Raw genomic sequence first — 20,525 nt, 5'->3', positions numbered from 1 at the left:
CCTGAAGTGATTCTGATGTACTCTGGGAGTTCCTGCTTCAATAAGCCTTGGGTACAGCTCAAGATTTTGCATTTCTAACAAGTTCTCAGATGAGAGCGATGCTGCTGGTCTAAGGACCGTGCTTGGACAATCATTGGTATAGATGCGGAAACTGGGTACAAAGATTAAGTTGTCTAAGGTCACACTGTTAGGAAGAGCTGATGCAAACACAAGTTACCTGGGTCCAGAATCTGGGTTCTTTTCTACTACACTAAATAAAGAATGAGAAGTGGCAGAGAGGCTATGAATGTGGTTCAGTGAAGGTTTTACCGTTTTCAGTGACCAAAGACATAGCAAACTGCATTCTATAAGAAGAAAAAGTATTGTCTTGTTTCTCAAATCAAGGACCATGGTACTGAGACTATAGGTTCTGTTTCACGAAATTAAGTTGCATTTCCTATGTTCTATAGCTCCAGGCTGCTTCCCAGCTCTAAGCAAGTAATTTGCAAAAGTGTGCTTTGCTCACAACATCACATCTGTTAAGTTTGGCTGATTCCAGACAAATCCATCCTTGAAATGAAAAATAATCTGATACTATAACACTTTGAAAGAATGCCAAGTAAGCATCATATTTTCTGATACAAACTACGATCATTCATGAGCATCATAAACGTGAGGCTGAAATCAAATATGAACCACTGGCATTGATTGAATGGACTGAGGTCTTGTGTCCTGGGTGCTCAGTTTGGTCTCTGATGTCGGTTTTGGAAAACAGGCAGTGTCTGACTTCAGTAAGGTCTGGGTGGGCACCACTATGAGGCTCAGTGCCATTACCCTGCTGTATCCAACAGGACTGTGGGTAGGAACTAGTCATGACAGTTGATGATGGTAAAATGTCAGTGAGCTCTTAAAGACAGAGAGCAAGAGACTGAAATGTAAAAATGATTCTTGTTAGGATGGTTGGAGAGAAAGGGTTGAGGTTGAGGGACAGAACAGAGGAAGGGAACAGAGAGGAGGCAGGGTCAGTGTCTCCACTCCAGTCAGACTATAAACAGTAACAGACATTTCAGCCGTGTCTTGTGTAAGAGGCTCCATTGATTCACAAGGTTCCCTAACAGAAGGATGACGAGAAGCTGAGACAGAAAGGGCCCATTCATTCATGCAGAACACCAGCACTCAGCCCCATTGGCTCTCGCTAATGGCTCCAGGCTTATAGGGAGGAGGGGGAAGAGGCCGACGGTAGGAGGAGGTAGAAATGAAAGAAAATGATGACTACAAAATTGTTATGAAGAAATGTACAGCTGCACAGGCAATTGCATGCAAATGTGGCTTCCCTTTTTAGCTGTATAGCTAATGTCCTCAGATTCATCTATTTTTCTCTTTCATGTCATCTTCCCCTCCCCTTCTTGCCTTGTCCTTTTTCTAGGCTCCCCACTTCTTTTCCCCTTCCCATTCATCGTTCATCTTCTTTTCCCATTATTCCCCACCACGCTACTAATATCCACCTTCATTTTCTGTGCATTTTCACACATGTCTTCTTTCTCCCACCACACCTGCTTTATCATCTATTTTGTCCAATTGATTCCCGACAGGCCTCGGTGCCTGAGAATTCTCTCCCGCTCACCTGGTAAGGCTTTCCCCCTCGTTCATACTTTCTATCTGCTTGATTCTCTCTTCCCCCTCCCTCCCACCCTCTCGCCACTCTCCTCCTTCTCCTCCTCCTCCTCAGCCTCTGCCCCTTCGTGAATAGAAACAACATTCTGAAAAGGCCTGCTTGCTCCTTGATGGCCCCTCCTATCGGTATTCTCTGCACTGACAGATGTGTAGTCCTTGGAAAAGAAGTTCATTCATCCCTTCTGAGAGCACGAACGTGACGGGGGAGCAGGGGTGGGCAGTAGCCATGAGACGGAGGACGGGAAGGAAACTGAAGTTATAAATAGGATAAAAGAAGATGAAAAAAATGTCGAGTATTTTTTCTCTTTCTTTATATTCAACACATCTCCAAGGAAATGTGCCACAGCTGGAGAAATCATTGGTTGGTCTATGTCTTCATCTCCCTTCCCTATAACCCCACGATCCCCGTCCAAACAACACCCATCACTGAGGAAAGCTGGACCACAGCCCAGAAATAATCCCTCCAACTCCTTCGTCTGGGAAGCTCAAAAGCTAAAGGAGGGGCTAGAAAAGCTCAGGGTTCTTTCCATCAGAGGGAGTCTAGGGAGTCTAGGACAGTTCTACAACCATCACATTTGTGAAGAGATTGCCCCCAACTGGTAGGGGCCACACCCCGATGGAAGCTGTGTACCATCTCTGAGCTGCAGTTGATGGCAACCCAGGTCATTCTAGGAATGGGTATTATATGCCCCAATCTTCTCAACCTATCAAAAGTAAGGATCATCCCAGCTTCTTTTTTGCAACTATAAACTATGAGAAGAAGACAATGTTACCCTGCCGTAAGTCCTTGCATTTTAAAGCTGTTCTTCATATGCTTCGCAGACACTGTCTCATTGGCTCTGAAATAAAAATGCCATTGCCTTTGAGAAACTTTACAAGGAGTAGCATGAAAAATCAGCTCACTTGGGAGTTTATGTACTTTGAGCTCAGTTAAGGAAAAGGAGAGCCATGTCTCTTTGCTATGAAGCAGAGACATTCTGATCTTCAGGCTATGGACAAGTAGAGATGGCCTCAGCCATTAATAAGATGTAACTTGTGGCAAGCAGAGAACATCCAGAGCTGAAAGTGTTAACGCAAGGCAGCTTTAACCTCAGTTGCATTGGGAGATATAAGACTTAAGCCGGACCGGGCGCGGTGGCTCAAGCCTGTAATCCCAGCACTTTGGGAGGCCAAGGCAGGTGGATCACGAGGTCAAGAGGTCGAGACCATCCTGGTGAACATGGTGAAACCCCGTCTCTACTAAAAATACAAAAAAATTAGCTGGGCATGGTGGTGCGTGCCTGTAATCCCAGCTACTCAGGAGGCTGAGGCAGGAGAATTGCCTGAACCCAGGAGGTGGAGGTTGCGGTGAGCCGAGATCGCGCCATTGCACTCCAGCCTGGGTAACGAGAGCGAGACTCCGTCTCAAAAAAAAAAACAAAAAAAGGACTTAAGCCTAGTGGCATTAATAGGATTCAAGAATTATACAAATATAAACACAGCCATTTTGACCTTTTGCTTATACAAACAAAATCTATTTTGTTTAGAATTTTAAAAGGATCACTTTTCTCATGTCCTCAAATTTTAAGTCCTTAAGTCCAACCTGTGAACAGGTACAAAATCCTCCCAGCTCCCTTGTGAACTGTATAGGTAGCTGAGACATCTGTATTTATGCTTAGAGGAACTGAGATAACAAGCAGAAAGTGACAGCATAAATAGTATTATGTCTACAATCCAGGGCAATGCCAAAGAAAGCCTCAAAGATCAATGGCTATTGAGTGAAGGGAACATGGGACACATGAATTGATTTCATTCTGCCTTAGAGAGCAACCAGGCAAATGGAAAGCTACTCCCCATGTCTCTTCACCTACCATGTACACAGCCCATGGAGTGCCGCAGCATCTTGCTCTGCGTCTGTTTATTCCTGATGAGCAATAAAGCATGGACAACAAAGCAAATATTTAGTTTATTTCTCCACTGTTATAAAAGTAGTTGACCAAAGAATTTTGTGGAGTAAAAGAAGACTGAACCAAAAAGTAGCCTTCAAGTTAGTGACTCCTCCTGCCATGCCATGCCCAGGTAACTCCTCAGAATTGCAATTTCCCAACATGTGAGAGAAATTACATTTTTATGCCAAGAATTTATCCTGGGAGAAAACACAGATTTTGACTGGCCATATGATATTCAAATATGTTATCATAACATGATCTCATGTAAAAGTGAACTTAATATCTGAATTGATCATTTCAGAATTCCCAAATTCAAATTTAATGTTTTTTATTTAAAAAAAGAAAAACCACTAGCTAGTAAACCAAGGACTAATGCAATTTGTGAGAAATGGAGTGACTCCTGAAAACAGCATGGAGATAACGACTTTAGACTCCCAAGGTCCCTGAGAATGTAGATCCATTGATTTGAGGGCTCTCTGGAGGAGCTTGACTCCCGCTCACCAGAGGGCAGCACTGCCACCAGCAAGTGAAGGAGAGAAGGGAGAGGGACAGAATAAAAAGAATCGGGATCCAGGTGGACATGGGCAGAGAGGCAGGGAACAACGGAAACAGCTGAAGATTGAAAGAAAGTATGTTCTGTAAGAAGGCCAAGCAATTCACACATCTCTGTTTATCCAGCTCAGACTCTGTGACTGCAAAACTTCTAGGCTCTCTGACAACAGCCAAAATGGGTGTCAGGAAATGCAGGGTAAGCAGAACTATTTGCAAGGTGGAGACCTAAAGCAACCTTTCTTGGGCCCATTCCTAGAGTTTAGTCTTCCTGTCAGGGAATAAAACAACCCAAAAATGATGGAGAAGGACTGGGACTTTCCATTTGAGAACAATAGCATCCATACCCACATAAGCCATGGCAGCTGTTATTAGAAAGAATGCAGCCCTCATCAGATTTCCATTTGCCTTCAACTCTACCCTTAATCCCAGCTTTTGCTTATGTTCCTACCTGAGACACAGTGTTCGAGACCAGTAGGAACTTCCTGAGTTGCCATTTCATCCCAAAAAGGGTAGCAAGGTCTTTGCTGGTGATAATTGGACTGGAAACCACAGGTCATTCGAGGATCTTCATAAATGTTGCTAGGTCCTTGCCTCTGTGACCAGAAAAAAATAGAAGAAAATATATTAGGAGGAAAATTTCTGTTGTTTAGTCCTAAAGGAGCTATGACTTCACTTCATCCAATCACATGTAAGTAGGAATCATCTATAGAGGATGACAGAGTATAACCAACTGTTGTTTTCCTCTCTTATCTACCCCCTCAATAAAGATGCAGGGAAGGAGAAGAATTTCTGACTTAGACTACTTATGCATTTATCTTCCTCCATTTCTTCTAGTTTTTGAGGACTGCTTTGCTGATCTTCAAATAAGAACCCATGGTTAACACCAGGGTGGAATACTGACCATCTTGAATTTATACACTCATATTTTTATTGATATCTTACTCTATAAAAACATCATGAAAGGCTATTCTTACAACGCTTACTCCACTACCATACAACTAGTAAATGATAAATGCTAAAGGGAAAAAAAATGGACCTATGTAATAAAATTCACATCATTTTTTGGTTAATCAATGTGTATAGGTTTTAAAGACATTGATTGCTAGGAAGGAATTGTCCATTTCCCCCAGTTTTTGGGGACTTGTGCCACCCTCTTAGTAGCTTTATGAACTCCATAAAATATACTATCCTGATCCACATGGTACTCTCTAAGGAAGACAAATGTGCTATGTGGAAAGTCATGTTTTGCCATGTTTATAACCCTAGCCTTTGAAGTCAGGTATGCATAATTCAAATCCCAGCTCCACCACTTACCAACATGGAGCCTGAACCTGCTCCTTAATCCAAATTTCAGTTCATGCAATTGCAAAATGAAAATAATAGAAACTAGAAACATGTACATATAGTTCTAGCTACTCGGGAAGCTGAGGCAAGAGGATCACTTGAGCCCAAGAATTTGAGGCCAGCCATGCAGTCAGGGCAACATAGCAAGGCCCTACCTCTAAAAATAAAATGGAAGTAGTAATACTTACCTCATGAAGTAGGAGGATTGAATGAAATAATGTATAAGAAAATTATACATAAAGTAAAATAAAATGTAAAGTTGCATTTAATGAAATCATATATTGTATGAAATCATATGATAAGTATGTGAGATCTGGTCTTCAATATAAGGTAGGCATTATTTTAATTTAAGAAATCCTTAACATTCCTAGAAATGGGCACGTAGGTTAAAAACTACTTTCCACAAAAGGAAAAGCAGCAAATTCATGGAAAGAAGATTTCCAGAGACTAGGAGCCTAATCTACACTTGCCCATCCTCAACTTTCTTTTTTTCTTATTACTCTCTTATGGCCCCTGCACCTTCATAAAAACCCCAACTAAGAAAAACCAAACTCTGCTAAAAGTTAATATGGTTAAATCTGTTGACATTAAGGTCTCAATAAATGTAGCTCGTAAGATGGCATTCTCACTAAAGACTAGCTTGCAACTCCCAGAAAGATTGTCTAATTGGAGAACTTCTTATGTCCTCTCTTCTTCAGAGCATACAAGAATTCAGTACTTGACAAAGGGCTGATATCCAGAATTAACAAAGAACTAAAACAGATTTACAAGAAAGAAACAAACAAGCCCATTCAAAAGTGGGCGAAGGATATGAACAGACACTTTACGAAAGAAGACATACATGAGGCCAACAAACATATGAAAAAATGCTCATCATCACTGGTCATTAGAGAAATGCAAATCAAAACTACATTGATTTGCATTGAGATGCTAATCTCACGCCAGTTCGAATGGCGATCATTAAAAAATCTGGAGACAACAGATGCTGAAGAGAATGTGGAGAAATAGGAACACTTTTACACTGTTGGTGGGAGTGTAAATTCGTTCAACCATGTGGAAGACAGTGTGGCGATTCCTCAAGTACCTAGACATAGAAATTCCATTTCACCCAGCAGTCCCATTACTGGGTATATATCCAAAGGATTATAAATTGTTCTACTGTAAGGACACATGCACACGAATGTTCACTGCAGCACTGTTTACAATAGCAAAGACCTGGAACCAACCCAAATGCCCATCAATGATAGACTGGACAGGGGAAATATGGCACATATACACCATGGAATATTATGCAGCCATCAAAAACAATGAGCTCGTGTCCTTTGTAGGAGCATGGATGAACCTGGAAACCATCATTCTCAGCAAACTGACACAAGAGCAGAAAATCAAACACCGCATGTTCTCACTCATAGGCGGGTGTTGAACAATGAGAACACATGGACACACGGAGGGGAGCACTACACACTGGGGTCTGTTGTGGGGAAATAGGGGAGGGACAGCGTGGAGTGGGGAGTTTGGGAGAGATAGCATGGGGAGAAATGCCCGATATAGGTGAAGGGGAGGAAGGCAGCAAATCACACTGCCATGTGTGTACCTATGCAACAATCTTGCATGTTCTTCACATGTACCCCAAAACCTAAAATGCAATAAAAAAAAATACTCTCAAAAAAAAAAAAAGAATTCAGTACTATTATATTAGATTCAGCTGCTCACTATCTGTTCTCTCCCCCAATTTGCAATGGCCACTCACTTAAGTTCAGTAAAAATAACAGAAGACAATATACTGGCACTGAGAAAAATGACAATGAAAATGTAGAGGAAGGTTCCATGTACATGATATTGGACCTGGTTTTCTATAATATTCATAAAATCATTCAAACTAGAGCTGGATGAAGTTTACTTTGGGGCTGTTTATCTTCCAACTGCTTAAAGGTACTGAAGATGTAATAAACACCAGTGAGACTCAATGGAAACGCCACCAGTTGTGGTGCATCAAAGGCTAACATCCTTAGCCTGCTCTTGCCAGGAGCCTTGATGAGCACTCTGAGAATGTAAACGGAGCAATGGCAGATTTGCCACCTATATGTGTGTGAGGCCAAGAGACAGGGAAACCATCAGCAAGGATACACTACTGAGCATCAGTCAGAAAATATTGCCTTAATTTTGGCCTCAAACCATTTTGCTGGCATGTTATTTAATGCTATACGCTCCTGCGGCAGCTACATTAAATACTTCTTTTGAATCCCCAACAATAAGCAGGTCTTCAACAATACTTTGAAACTGAATCCATTCAAAACACACTTTCTAGTCTTATAAATCAAGCCTTGTGCTCTCGATATATATCCTCATCTTTTCATATTCCTTTAGAGCCTTTTTCAAAATGCAATATCAAGCAACAGAGTTGTAGGAATAGGGTCTTGAGTGAGGGAATTTTGATTCTAAATGCTATCAAGAAGAACTCTAAGTTACCCACATCTGTCTTCTTCTGGGACAGCATGCATGGTTTGCCAAAAACAAAAGATCCTTGCAAAATGGTAGTAGGTAGTATGAGTTCGTTCTTGTAAGCTGGTAGATAGTTTGTTACAGGTCTTGCTAGGGTGGTGGGAATCTAAGAACTTGAATTCGGATTTGAAAGTTTGGATTTTCTCTGCTAAAGAAAAGCCACTTGAAGGCAAGGTGTAACTGGTAAAGGGGCTGAAGAAAAATGATCTGGGTACAATGTGCAGAGGACAGTGGGAAGGCAGACATTCAGTAAGTAGGTAGGGTAAAAGATGATGTGGCTTCACACCTGGTTGATAACAGGGTAGCCATATTGTAGGTCAACTAACAACCTTTGAGTAACAGCCATGCACAGAATCAGCTGGATTCGACATGGTTGTTTTTTTGTTGTTGTTGTTGTTTTTTTCCTGGAGTTTCTCCTGCCCACAACTGGGCTCTTGGTCACAAGAATAGTTTGTTTGGTTTTTTATTTCATAAATGAAACCCTCTGTATATTTTTAAGGCATAGTTCCTCTGTAGCTGTCCTCAGTGGAGCCACAGGATCCTATTTTTAAGAATGAGAAGGCAATAATGTACAAAACCTACCATTAACCACTAGAATATTTGCTAGGGGATGTTCCTGAGAAGTCTTTCGTGGTTTTGTTATCTAGACACCTGTCTGTTTATTAGACATTTCATGAATTGACTTAATAACTATTTCATAGAGTATGAAAATGATATTTTTACTCAAGAGAACCACATCACCAGTTCCAATTCATTATGAAACTGCCTCAGTTGAGGAGAAAAAAGCAAATTATTAACAGGTCAGAAACCTGGGCAGGCCAAGCCGCCACCTCACTGCTTGAAAAGGCCACCACCTGAAGCGGGTCCCTGCTTATTGGGTCTCTTCATTGGCGTCTTCCTTTCCTGGCTGCAAATGGAAATGAGTCAACAAGATGCAAGCAACACTCCCCATCTCCACCACAGGTTTAAGAAAACCATCTAACAGGCTCTCACTCATCCAGCCCACAGGTGATTGCCAAAAAAAATAACAAACATCACACACCTGCTCAGTGCCCCTGGCACACTGAACAACAGAGATGGTCTCTTTTTTTTTTTTTTTTTTTTGAGATAGAGTCTGTCACCCAAGTTGGAGTGCAGTGGCACAATGTCAGCTCACTGCAACCTCTGCCTCCCAGGATCAAGCAATTCTCCTGCCTCAGCCTCCCAAGAACCTGGGATTACAGGCTTGTGCCACCACACTTGGCTAATTTTTGTATTTTTAACAGAGTTGGGGTTTCACCATGTTGGCCAAGCTGGCCTCAAACTCCTGACCTCAAGTGATCAGCCCACCCCAGCCTCCCAAAGTGCTGGGAATACAGGCATGAGACACCACGCCCGGCCGAGATGGTCCCTTTTAAGCCTCACAACAATCTTGCAAGATTAGTATTTTCATCTTCTTTTTACAGAAGACCAAACTGAGGTTTTAAGAGGTCAAGTAAATCTCCCAAGGCCACACAGCTAATAAAATAATAGAGACAGAATTCCAACCCAAGTCTATTTGATTTCAGACTGTCTTTTCTGCTACATGCACAATATGCAGCTTGCATGGCCGAATACAAATTGCTCAAGAATGGCCGTTACTGTTCCATAATGGATACTCAATGAATTATGGCAATGTGCATTCATGGACTAATATATTTGGTGCACCTAGCCTATGACCAATATTATGTTAGATGCTAAGAATACAATATGAGCAACAAATAGGCCATGGCCTTAGGAGTATACAGACAAGTAAACAGGAAATTACAGCAAGGGATGTGACAGAATTAAATATCAATGTGTAGGGGGAGGGGAAGAGAAGCAGGGAAGGCTTCCTAGAGGAAGCAGATTAAGGTAATAACTGAAAGACTGAGTAAGATTTGCACTAAAATATTTGGTGAAGGGCCACGCGAGCAGAAGAAAAGGGAGACAATCCACCCAAAGGTGAAAGAGAACATACACAGCTATGTAAGGAGCAATAAGAAAGATTCAGGGAGGTGTTATACAGAGATAAAGACTGTGTGGTGGCCGGGCACGGTGGCTCACGCCTGTAATCCCAGCACTTTGGGAGGCTGAGGCGGGCGGATCATGAGGTCAAGTGATCGAGACCATCCTGGCCAACATGATGAAACCCCATTCCTACTAAAAATACAAAAATATAGGCACATGCCTGTAGTCCCAGCTACTTAGGAGGCTGAGGCAGGAGAATCGCTTGAACCCAGGAAGGCAGAGGTTGCAATGAGCCAAGATGGCGCCACTGCATTCCAGCCTGGCAACAGAGCGACACTCAGTCTCAAAACAAACAAACAAACAAAAACACTGTTGTTTGGTGGTGACAAGCATGAGGGAAAATATACCCTTGGGCAATGACTGATGGTGGGAGTGGAGGTTAAGTAGTAAACCTTCAAGCCTGAGGGCAGGGTAAGACCACAGTGTAGAGAGGCATGCATGCCAAGCGGGAATCTGACCTCAGGAGAGAGCCACTAGGGGCCGTGCTAGGGGCCTGGGATGTGGTAAAGCAACACCTTCAAGAAAGACTCATTTGATGGTGCTGAGTAGGACAAATAAGGCAAGGCAAGAAGGTGAGGAGGCTGACCCAAGTCCCAATGTGCTGAGCCACATTGGGAAAAATCAGTAATGCTGATCCTGACTTTATTTAAAACTTTTATATTTTTCATAATAATTTTTACATTAGTTCTGATTTGTAAAAGATACTACATTAAGATATTATTCAACTTGATTACTGAGTTTGGGGGCACCCCATGTGAGTTCCTCACTGACCTCATCGTAGTCCAGTTCTGAAGAAAGAGTTGAGCCATTGGTGTCGAGGCAAAGAGGAAATGAGAAATAGTAGATGGGTTTTAAAGGAAAAATCGACACGATTTTATGACTGATTGGTCATAGGAGATGAAGAGAGAGAAATCCTAGATGCCACTTAGATTGCTTATGTTTATATAGTGAAAATGGTGACTCTATGGGACATCAATAAGGAGAGCAGAAGACAATGTCGCCTTTGGCTGAGTTCAGATGGAATGATGGCAACTTGGCGGAGGGTCCCTAAGGTGAATGCATGATGGGAGAAGACAGGAAAGAGTCAAGCTGGACCTAGCAGCGAAAAGGGTCGAGTTAGAGCACAGACTCAAGAAAATGGCATTCAGGACAGCAAGGGAAAGAATCAAAAGTGGATCTGTAAAGCTGCTGACAGCTACGAGGAGAAACAAGGGGGAAACAAACACAAGAAAGTACTGCTTGACGAAGGAGGAAAGACAGGGAAGTGGACAGGGTTATGGAAGCCAAGGGCAGAGCTTTAAGCACCGGGGGCGGCGAACAAGAGGCCACTAAGAAAAGGGTGGTCCCCAGGCAGCCGTGGAGCAAGGGGCCCCCCGGACATCTTCGGAAAACGTATACCTCTGCCCTGCTCATCACACGCAGTGGTGAGCCGCAGAGGAAACAGCACGGCTCTCCCTGTCCTCTTAGAAAGAGGTTACCAGAGGACACAAGCCCACAGCCTGAATGCTCCACCCATCTAGTTCTGGGAATGAAACGAAGCCCTGGAAGTCTGGAAACTACTGGGACAATCGACACACCTTGACCCTGTTCTGCTCTGAAGTGAGCCAGCCCTACAGCTACCACCTGCACTGACCATCTCCACCATTCCTGCAGGGAGGAGCTCATTGGTTTGTGATCTTTCCCTAGCACCATTTCCCAGTGCTTCAACGTCAGGAACTTGGACCTTGCCGGCCCATTCCCTCCTCCACTGCCCACAGTCATCTCCCTGGAACTGCCTCTTCACCTGCCCCCTCCAGCCAGCCACATCTTAAAGCCACTCCTTTTGCTCATAACTTTCCCTGTCTCCACTCCCTAAAGTCCCAAAAAATTGGAAAAAAAAAAAAAAAAAAAAAAAAAAAAAAAGGAGAAGAAGAGGAGAATATTTTTACAACAGCAAATCATGAACATGAGGAGTCTGTGTCCGTGGAGAGTGTGATCCATTTTTTCGGTCAGATTCTGTCTTTAGCAGAGCGTCTTCAATGTCGACGTGCTGAGTAACTCCCTCGTTGCTTACCTTCTGTATGTGTTACTTGGGGTCTAAACTCCATGGGAGCAGATCTGTCTTTTCCTTGCTTACCTTCAGAATCCTAGGGTTTAGCCTTAGTACAGAGCCATAAACATGTAAGACACTATAGATATTTCTAGATGCTGGTGCTTTCTGAAAATATTTTAAATCCAGAAGAAAGGCTGAGTCAACACTGGGTGGATGGGCACTTGGATCTGCCACCACGGAGATAATTTTGTATCATTTTTCCAGAAATGTCACAGATGCTTAGGCACTTTAGCAGGAAGACACAAGACTAAAAATCAAGCAGCCTGGGTTCGAGTCCTGCTTTATATCTAAGGAGCTGTGTAACCTCCGGGCTGTTCCTTAACCTCTCTGAACATTTGTTTCCTGAGGAGTTCGGCCTCCATGATCTCCAAGTTCCTTGCCAACTCTGTTTCATTTTTGCTGATTCATTCACATTCTTTCTCTTGACCTTGCGACTGACAACTTTCGTCGGATAAACAGCCACACCACGGTGGGCGAGCCTGCAGAGCCAAAAGTTATCGGAGTCATAATGTGGGTCTATGTCATACAATATGCCCTTGAAATGCATGCAAGGCCTTACGTCGTTTGTCTTCATTCTCCCTCGAAGCCCTGCTCCAGCAGTTTTGTCACCACATTTCAGCAGAGAACACTGAAGCTTAGGAAGAGCCTTGATACTGAACAGTTATAGGGGCTCTCGCCTGGCAGGTGCTTGATTCAAGTGTGTGCAATACCCAGGCCATTTCTCCGCTTAAAACCTTCCACCTGGTTGCATGCATTCGCCCTTAGGTGACTCCATGCACTTCTGATAAAGTCTGGACTTTCTCATCCTCAGAAGACGCTTGGTGAGCTAGCACCTCCATACCCTGCCAACCACTCTACAGATAGGCTGTTTGGGATTGGGGTGGAATAGTTTTGGTCAGAGGGTATTTGGCCTCTGAAGGACATAGGCAGGGGGGTGGTTTCTGAAGGGCAGCTGTTCAGAGGGCACATTTGTCCTGCTCTCTTGCGAGGCAAAAGGGAAGGAGGCAAACAAAATCCCTCCCCAGTTCTCTGGAGTTTGCTGATGGAGCCTGAGGGTGGTGAGGGGGTGCAGCCATCAGGAGACGCAGGAACAGACAAAATAGGAAACTCTCAAAGGGCAATTTAATTTTAGACTCAAGGCCAGGAAATTCTTTTTAAAACAATAGGAGCAATGGGCTTGGGCCTTGGTGAAAGTGCAGGCCTGACACACTGCAGGTTTCTGCAGAAAAACATCTGAAGCACAGAGGTCCGTAGAGAGGGTATGTCCAATTACGCTCTTAATGCAAAGCCGTGCTTAGCTTCCCTAGGGACCCGCCGGGGCAGCACACAAAGTCGGAGGGGGCGCAGCGGACGCCAACACTACAACTCATACCAGCCTGAGACCACCACCACAACTCCACACTCAGCCAACACTCGCTGCAACAGGCTGAAGGACAGGGAGGGGGTGGAACTTGAGACCACCGTCCTGGGGGCCTGCAGTTGACACTCTCTCGCCGAGAGGTCTTAGGTGAGAGACGTATTATTTGTCAGCTTCTAGATCTGCAGGTTCCAAGTTGTCCCTCAATTAGCATGAAGCCTTCAGATGCCCAGTGGTACCACAGTTAACAGCTTTAGGCATCTTGTGGTATGGAGATAGAGGCTGAGGCTGACTCAAAACCTCGTTATGGACAAGGTTGGTAGAAATTGCCATGGCCAGAAGACTATCCAGTAATTTCAATTTGCTCAGCAGTCTACACAATGGAGTTCTTTTTTTTTTTTCCTGAATCAGGAAAAGCTAATTTTTCATAAACAAGGCATATAAATACATGAATGAAAATACATTATAAGTTCTTACATAACACCAAATATGTAAAAACATTAATTAAATAAATGTGTTCATAAGGAGTTGCTATGGATGTATCCCCCCAAATTTACATGTTGAAATGTAAACACCAATGGGATAGTATGAACAGGTGGGGACATTACAAGGTGAGTAAGTTGTCAGGGTGATGCCCTCAAGGATGGGACTAGGGCCCTTTAAAAGGGCTTGATGGAATGGGTTTGGCCCCTTCCCTCCCTTCCTCCACTGAGGACAGAGCATGTATCCCCTCCAGAGGATGCAGCAGCAAGGCTCCATCTTGGACGCTGAGACTGGACTTTGACCAGACACCTGCCAAAGCCTTAATCTGGGACATGCAATGTCCGGAACTGTAAGCAATAAATTTCTGTTCTTTTGGAATTAACTAGTCTCAGGGAGTTTGTTATAGCAGCACTAATAGACCAAGACAGGAGTGCTATACAAAATACCTGAGGAAACTTCAGTAATTCATTTAAACTCTTGGAATCTTAATTTCCTGTTATTGTGAGATAGTCTTTACAGGGTGGTCTGACTCTGAAATTCTCTAGCTTGTGCTGATCGAACCTCATAGCTTAGAGAAAGCCCACATTCCAAGACACTAGAAAAATATATGTTATTTCTCTTTTTTCTTCAATTTCTATGGTAATCACTAAGAGTTATGTGTATAAATAATTTTCCTAAGCATTATGTTTCAGCAGTCTCATTCCCACTCAGGTTTTACATTGTTTTTTGTGGATTCCCACTTCTCTAGTCCCAAAAAATTTATCTATTGCTCTCCAGGATTCCCAGAGAGAAGGAGAAGGTGCTGCATTAAGCTTCATGGTAGCAAGCACAGTCACTGCACAAAAAGTGCAGGGACAGCACAGTGACCCTTCTCTGAACACATCCAATGGCTCAAGTCCTGAGGCCTATGGGCTGGAACTGAGTGTGCCAGAGCCCTGGGTAAGAAGGGAACTGCATCCCAAGGAGGCCTAATTAAACTGCAATTACTCAAGATAAGAGAACCAGGTCTGTTTACACAATGGGGTTGTAAACTACAGGCCGTGACAAGAGAACTTTGATCTGGTGGCAAGGGAGCTGTTTCTCATGCAGGGCAGTGATGAAACAAGGAGGTTTCCCAATGAGGATGTCTCCATCTTCACCCCAGTAGCCCCATCTTCTTCTGGCAACACACTTGTATGGACAAGTGGAAATCATCACCCCTTCCCAGCCCCAGTATCCATGTAACTCAATCAAAAAGTCCCTGAGTAGAAAGAAATGAGATAGTAACTAAAAGAAAAAGGGGCCGGGCGCGGTGGCTCACGCCTGTAATCCCAGCACTTTGGGAGGCTGAGGCGGGTGGATCACGAGGTCAAGAGATCGAGACCATCCTGGTCAGCATGGTGAAACCCCGTCTCTACTAAAAATACAAAAAAATCAGCTGGGCATGGTGCCGCGTGCCTGTAATCCCAGCTACTCGGGAGGCTGAGGCAGGAGAATTGCCTGAACCCAGGAGGCAGAGGTTGCGGTGAGCCGAGATCGCGCCATTGCACTCCAGCCTGGGTAACAAGAGCGAAACTCCGTCTCAAAAAAAAAAAAAAAAAAAAAAGAAAAAAAAAAAGAAAAAGGGAACTGATGCAGGTCATCTTTGTGGAGGCACTTGACTAGCATGTTCTCACCGAACAATCATAACGACCTTCCACGGACCTTATACTATGCCTGTTTTACAGATGAAGACACTGAGGTTCAAAGGAGGAAGTAACTTGCCCAAGATCAAATAGCGAAGGAGTACCAGACAGAATTTAATCCAGGTTTTTCTGACTCTAAAACCCAAGAGCTTTTCACTAGAATTTGGCTGGGACCCATTCCACAGCTGCCTGAACCAGGAGTAAAGGCTCCATCTCATGTCTGGTGTCAAGGAGACAGTGCAAGGTGGGTCTGCTTCTACCTCACCAGAGGGCCTGACGGTGGAAATAAAGTTCTGTGTATCAATCAATCAGTCTATTAATCAATTATGGAAGGAAGAAAGAAAATGTACAAAGGAGGAATTGTCCAAAAGTCTCTGTGACAGGAAGCTGTTCTGAGGGCTGTAATTTGGAGCTCTTTTTCTGCAATGCACTTAGCTAAGCCTCAGGAAGGACTACCCTCTATGCTGGCACCAACTAGAGATTCAGCTGACCCCCAGGTACCTAACTCCCACTGGAACTGCACAGGAAGGACGGAGGCCAATGCCCAGAGCTGACAATGACTGACAGTTTCCCTGGTGTCCCTCCAAGGTGACATCCAGCATGAACTCACGTATTTCCAGTACCCTGTTCATTCAGTGCTCATATGTCTGCAATATCCTTGGTTTCATGATATTTTATTCTGTACAACAAAAGAAATTAAGTGTCTCATAAATGGGATCCCATTTATACAACTTTGAAGGCTTTCAGAGCACTAATTCACAGGTCAAAAAAACAGTACTCTTTCTTGGACAATTTGTGAACCCCTGTTTTCATTCAAAAAACGTAGAGACCATGTTTTAAAGAGAAACATGTTTGATCTAGGGAAAGTCAAAGAGTGGCGAGGTTTTTTTTTTTTTTTTTTTTTTTTGCGACGGAGTCTCACTCTGTTTCTCAGTCTGAAGTGTAGTGGCATGATCTCGGCTCACTGTAACCTCCATCTCCCAGATTCAAGTGATTCTCCCACCTCAGCCTCCTGAGTAGCTCGCATTACAGGTGCCTGCCACCACGACCGGCTAATTTTTGTATTTTTAGTAGAGATGGGGTTTTATCATGTTGGCTAGGCTGGTCTTGAACTCCTGACCTCAGGTAATCCACCCGCCTTGGCCTCCCAAAGTGCAGGGATTACAGGCATGAGCCACCGCACCCAGCTAAGGGTGGCGAGTTTTTAATGCAGTTATGTCACCCTCAAATTAGAAGGGATGTCTCCTAAGCCCAGAGTCTTACTACAGAAAATTCTGGCACTTGGGGATATGCAGTCAGCCTCTGGGGCATAGGCATCTTCTGTGAGGTCGAGCACAGTGGGCCACTCTTGCCAGAGCACGTTGCTCTATTCCCCAAAGTCTGTGGCTCTGGGAGGAGGTGAGTGGGCAGTTTCTTTCCTCTGAACAGCCCAAGGTGTTTCCTAAAGCTACGTGGCCAAAGGGTCACTAATCCCCCAGGAACTCCTCCGTACATCCTCCTTGCCGGTGAGACAGCCCAGGCTGAGCCATGTTTAGTCAAAATCTAGAGCAGCCCAGCCCGCTCATTCCTGCCACTCTCAGCTGGGCCAACACAGTGCTGTAAAGGGGAGAATGACACATGAGAGGACAGAAGTACTGGGCCTGCAAGGGACTTCCAGGCTCACAGCAGGCTCGGGCTTGCAGAGGCAGCATAACAGGAAGGAGTGCTTCCTCCCCGTGGATGAAAGGGTCCCTGACACAGAGCCCATAGAAGTACCTGGAAAGGCCATCCCTCCCACACAATGGCCAGACAACTTCCCAAAGTGGTGTTTCTCCACCTCCCCACTGTGACATCCCTCATTCATTATGGTCTCCTGAAGGGCTGACCTTGCACATGGGGAAAACATGAGTCCTGCTTTTGAAACACTGACCCTGAGGCAGAGAATGTGAATTCTGTGCAAAACGGTGATTACCTGAGAGTGGTGTGGATTTTAACCACTATGGCTCTTGATTTCTAAGCATTCTTCAACAGCAAATGACCAGATAACTTTAATGTGACCTCTAATTTAAAAGCAAGGACTCTGAGACTTAGCAATCTTTAGGCGCTAGAAAATATTGACATCCTAGTTTAGAAAAGATTGTTTCAGGTTAGGCGTAGTGGCTCATGCCTGTAATCCCAGGGCTTTGGGAGGCCAAGGCAGGCGGATCTCAAGGTCAGAGTTCAAGACCAGCCCGACCAACATAGTAAAACCCCGTCTCTACAAAAAATAAATTAGCCGGGCGTGGTGGCAGGTACCTGTAATCCCAGATGCTCAGGAGACTGTGGCATGAGAATTGCTTGAACCCAGGAGGCAGAGGTTGCAGTGAGCCGAGATCGTGCCATTGCACTCCAGCCAGGATGACAGAGTGAGACTCTGTCTCAAAAAAAACAATTGTTTCTTGGCCAGCTAATGCAGCATGAAAAATAAGAGCCCCTCAGAGCAGGAACATAGTCTCTCTTTCTTTTGTTAGATTTCCCTTTCTAAAGCAATTAATTTACTAGTAACCAAGACCTACCTAGAGCAGTCTGTACACATAGTTCCATTCTACCTTCAAGCTTCATCTGTGGCTACTCTAGACCATGTTTCTCAACCTCAGCACTTTCAGAATTTGGGGCTGGATAATTGCTTGCCATAGGGGGTTATCTTGTGTTACTGGATGTGATAGTTACATCCCTGGCTTCTAGTCTCTGATGCCAGGAGCACTCCCTGAATGTTAACAACTAGACATATCTCCAGGCATTGCCAGATATCCCTTAGGGGGCAAAAGCACTCCCTACTGAGAATCCCATTGCTATCATGGTTTTCTTTTCACTCTCAATTTACTATAACTAAATCAGAGACTAGGGCACCAGGTAGGAGGACTTGGATTATTGGATTAAGCACCCTGGATTGAGCTCTAGACAGGGAGGCTCCAACAGAACTGAGAAGACACTGGTTGTCTGGGGCTTTGACTTTCTTATCTAGGAAAGTTAATGAAGCTGTGCTTACCCCTCCAGGGAATCTTAGATTGCAACTGAATGTGAGGTTTGTTTGCTATCGTCTCTAGTGCCAATGTCCTAAGGTTATATTTTGTAGACATTTTACAGATTCTCTGTTTATTACAGCCCAGCCTAAAGTTAAAGGTTATGATTAGAGTTGGTTTATTGAACTTGAGTTTCTACTAATAAGTGTTATTTACTTCTTAACTTTTGTTAGAGAAAGAGTATGTGAAAAAATTAAAGGGCCTTTTTGCTTGCTCTGAAAGATTGCCAAAATAGTTGCAGTCACAGAGAAACTGAGGCCTAGAGAGAAGTTGAGTGAAAGCTCAAGAGCAATAATCCAGCAGCTCTTTCGTGCGACATTCTGCTTTTACCTAAACAACTTTTAACTTTATAGAGAAAGGGTCTCACATGTTGATGTTTTTCAGATAGGGCTATGACTGATGGGAATAAATGGGTTATTTGGTTTGAAACCAATGGAAGCCATTTAAAATTTATTTTAAAATATCCAGGGTGTTCAATTGCATGGAGGTAACTTCAGCTGAAATTATGCACTTAGAGCTATTTGGTTTGGGATTTTCTTATTCTCCTACAATTTTGAGATACTCTGTCTAGGATGACATTATATTATATCTGCAACTTTTATACTTATAATAGGCTTTTTATTTCGGTGTCTAAGCTAAGTACATATTTGTGTGGACTTTCTTTTCTTTCTTTTTTCTTTCTTTCTTCCCTTCTTTCCTCTCTTCCTTCCTCTCTTCCTCCCTCCCTCCCTCTGAATCTCTCCCTCTCCTTCCTTCATTCCTTCTTTTTTTTTTCTTTTTGAGAGGACGTCTTGCTTTTTCACCCAGGATGGAGTGTGCAATGGCACAATCTCGGCTCACTGCAACCTCCACCTCCCAGGTCCAAGCAATTCTCATGCCTCAGCCTCCTGAGTAGCTGGGATTACAGATACCCGCCACCACGCCCAGCTAATTTTTTTGTATTTTTAGTAGAGTGAGGGTTTCGTCATGTTAGCCAGGCTGGTCTCAAACTCCTGACCTCAAGTGATCCTCCCAAAGTGCTGGGATTCCAGGCGTGAGCTGCCATGTCCGGCTATGGCATTTCTTAGCCACGATATTAATCTGTTTCAATTTGTACATAGAAATAACTGTACATAGAATTAACATGGGAGGGCTTTTAAATCTTCTTTTTCAACTCAATAACAAATTCCCCTTGAAATCACAATATCATTATTTATTTTAACAAATCTCTACAATATCATCTTTAAGAAAAATTTAATGTCATTTGTGTTGACCTTAAATGATGACCTCTATGTGAGGAAGAGGAGGAGAGGCACTTCTCTGGCAGCCTCTTCAGCTCTCGGTATGATCTTAAACCCCCAAGTTTTTTGGCAATCTCTATTAAACAAACTCGAGTGACTCCTCTTGTCTGAACTTGTCATGTAGCGGGGTGTTGGGGGGACAATTTTAACATATTTCTGATGTATATTATTGTCTAAACCTTTTTCTGATTGTAATTTTTTGTGATAGTAAATGGTGCTTACGTGAACACGGAAGCCATTTTAAAAAGAAGAAAAATGTGGTACAAACAGCTACTGAAGAGAGATGTCTCAATCATCCTTAAAATGTGTCTTTTTCCGTTGAACACAGAATAGCTACTGAGAGTTTTTTGTTTTTGTTTTTGTTTTTTTTTTTTGAGATGGAGTTTCGTTCTTGTTACCCAGGCTGGAGTGCAATGGCGCGATCTCCGCTCACCGCAACCTCTGCCTCCTGGGTTCAAGCAATTCTCCTGCCTCAGCCTCCAGAGTAGCTGGGACTACAGGCGTGCGCCACTATGCCCAGCTAATTTTTGTATTTTTAGTAGAGACTGGATTTCACCATGTTGACCAGGGTGGTCTCGATCTCTTGACCTCGTGATCCACC

At 43.6% G+C, this 20,525-nt stretch overlaps 1 protein-coding gene across 4 annotated transcripts in view; it reads right to left on the bottom strand.

Moving 5' to 3' along the window:
- The window catches only part of ETS1 (ETS proto-oncogene 1, transcription factor), a 129,221-nt gene that overhangs the window by 93,160 nt on the left and 15,536 nt on the right, over positions 1–20,525 (bottom strand). For all 4 annotated transcript variants that reach the window (XM_032285011.1, XM_032285014.1, XM_032285013.1 and 1 more), the window contains one exon: positions 4,582–4,726. In XM_032285011.1, coding sequence (XP_032140902.1) covers positions 4,582–4,726 — 145 coding nt within the window. The remainder of the gene's footprint in view (positions 1–4,581; positions 4,727–20,525) is intronic.

Source organism: Sapajus apella, unplaced genomic scaffold (assembly GCF_009761245.1).
Source record: "Sapajus apella isolate SASKATOON/1434 unplaced genomic scaffold, GSC_monkey_1.0 scaffold16, whole genome shotgun sequence".
In the NCBI taxonomy this organism is placed as follows: domain Eukaryota; kingdom Metazoa; phylum Chordata; class Mammalia; order Primates; family Cebidae; genus Sapajus; species Sapajus apella.
The sequence above is the reverse complement of the archived record's forward strand: the minus strand, read 5'-3'. Positions and strand labels throughout refer to the sequence as shown.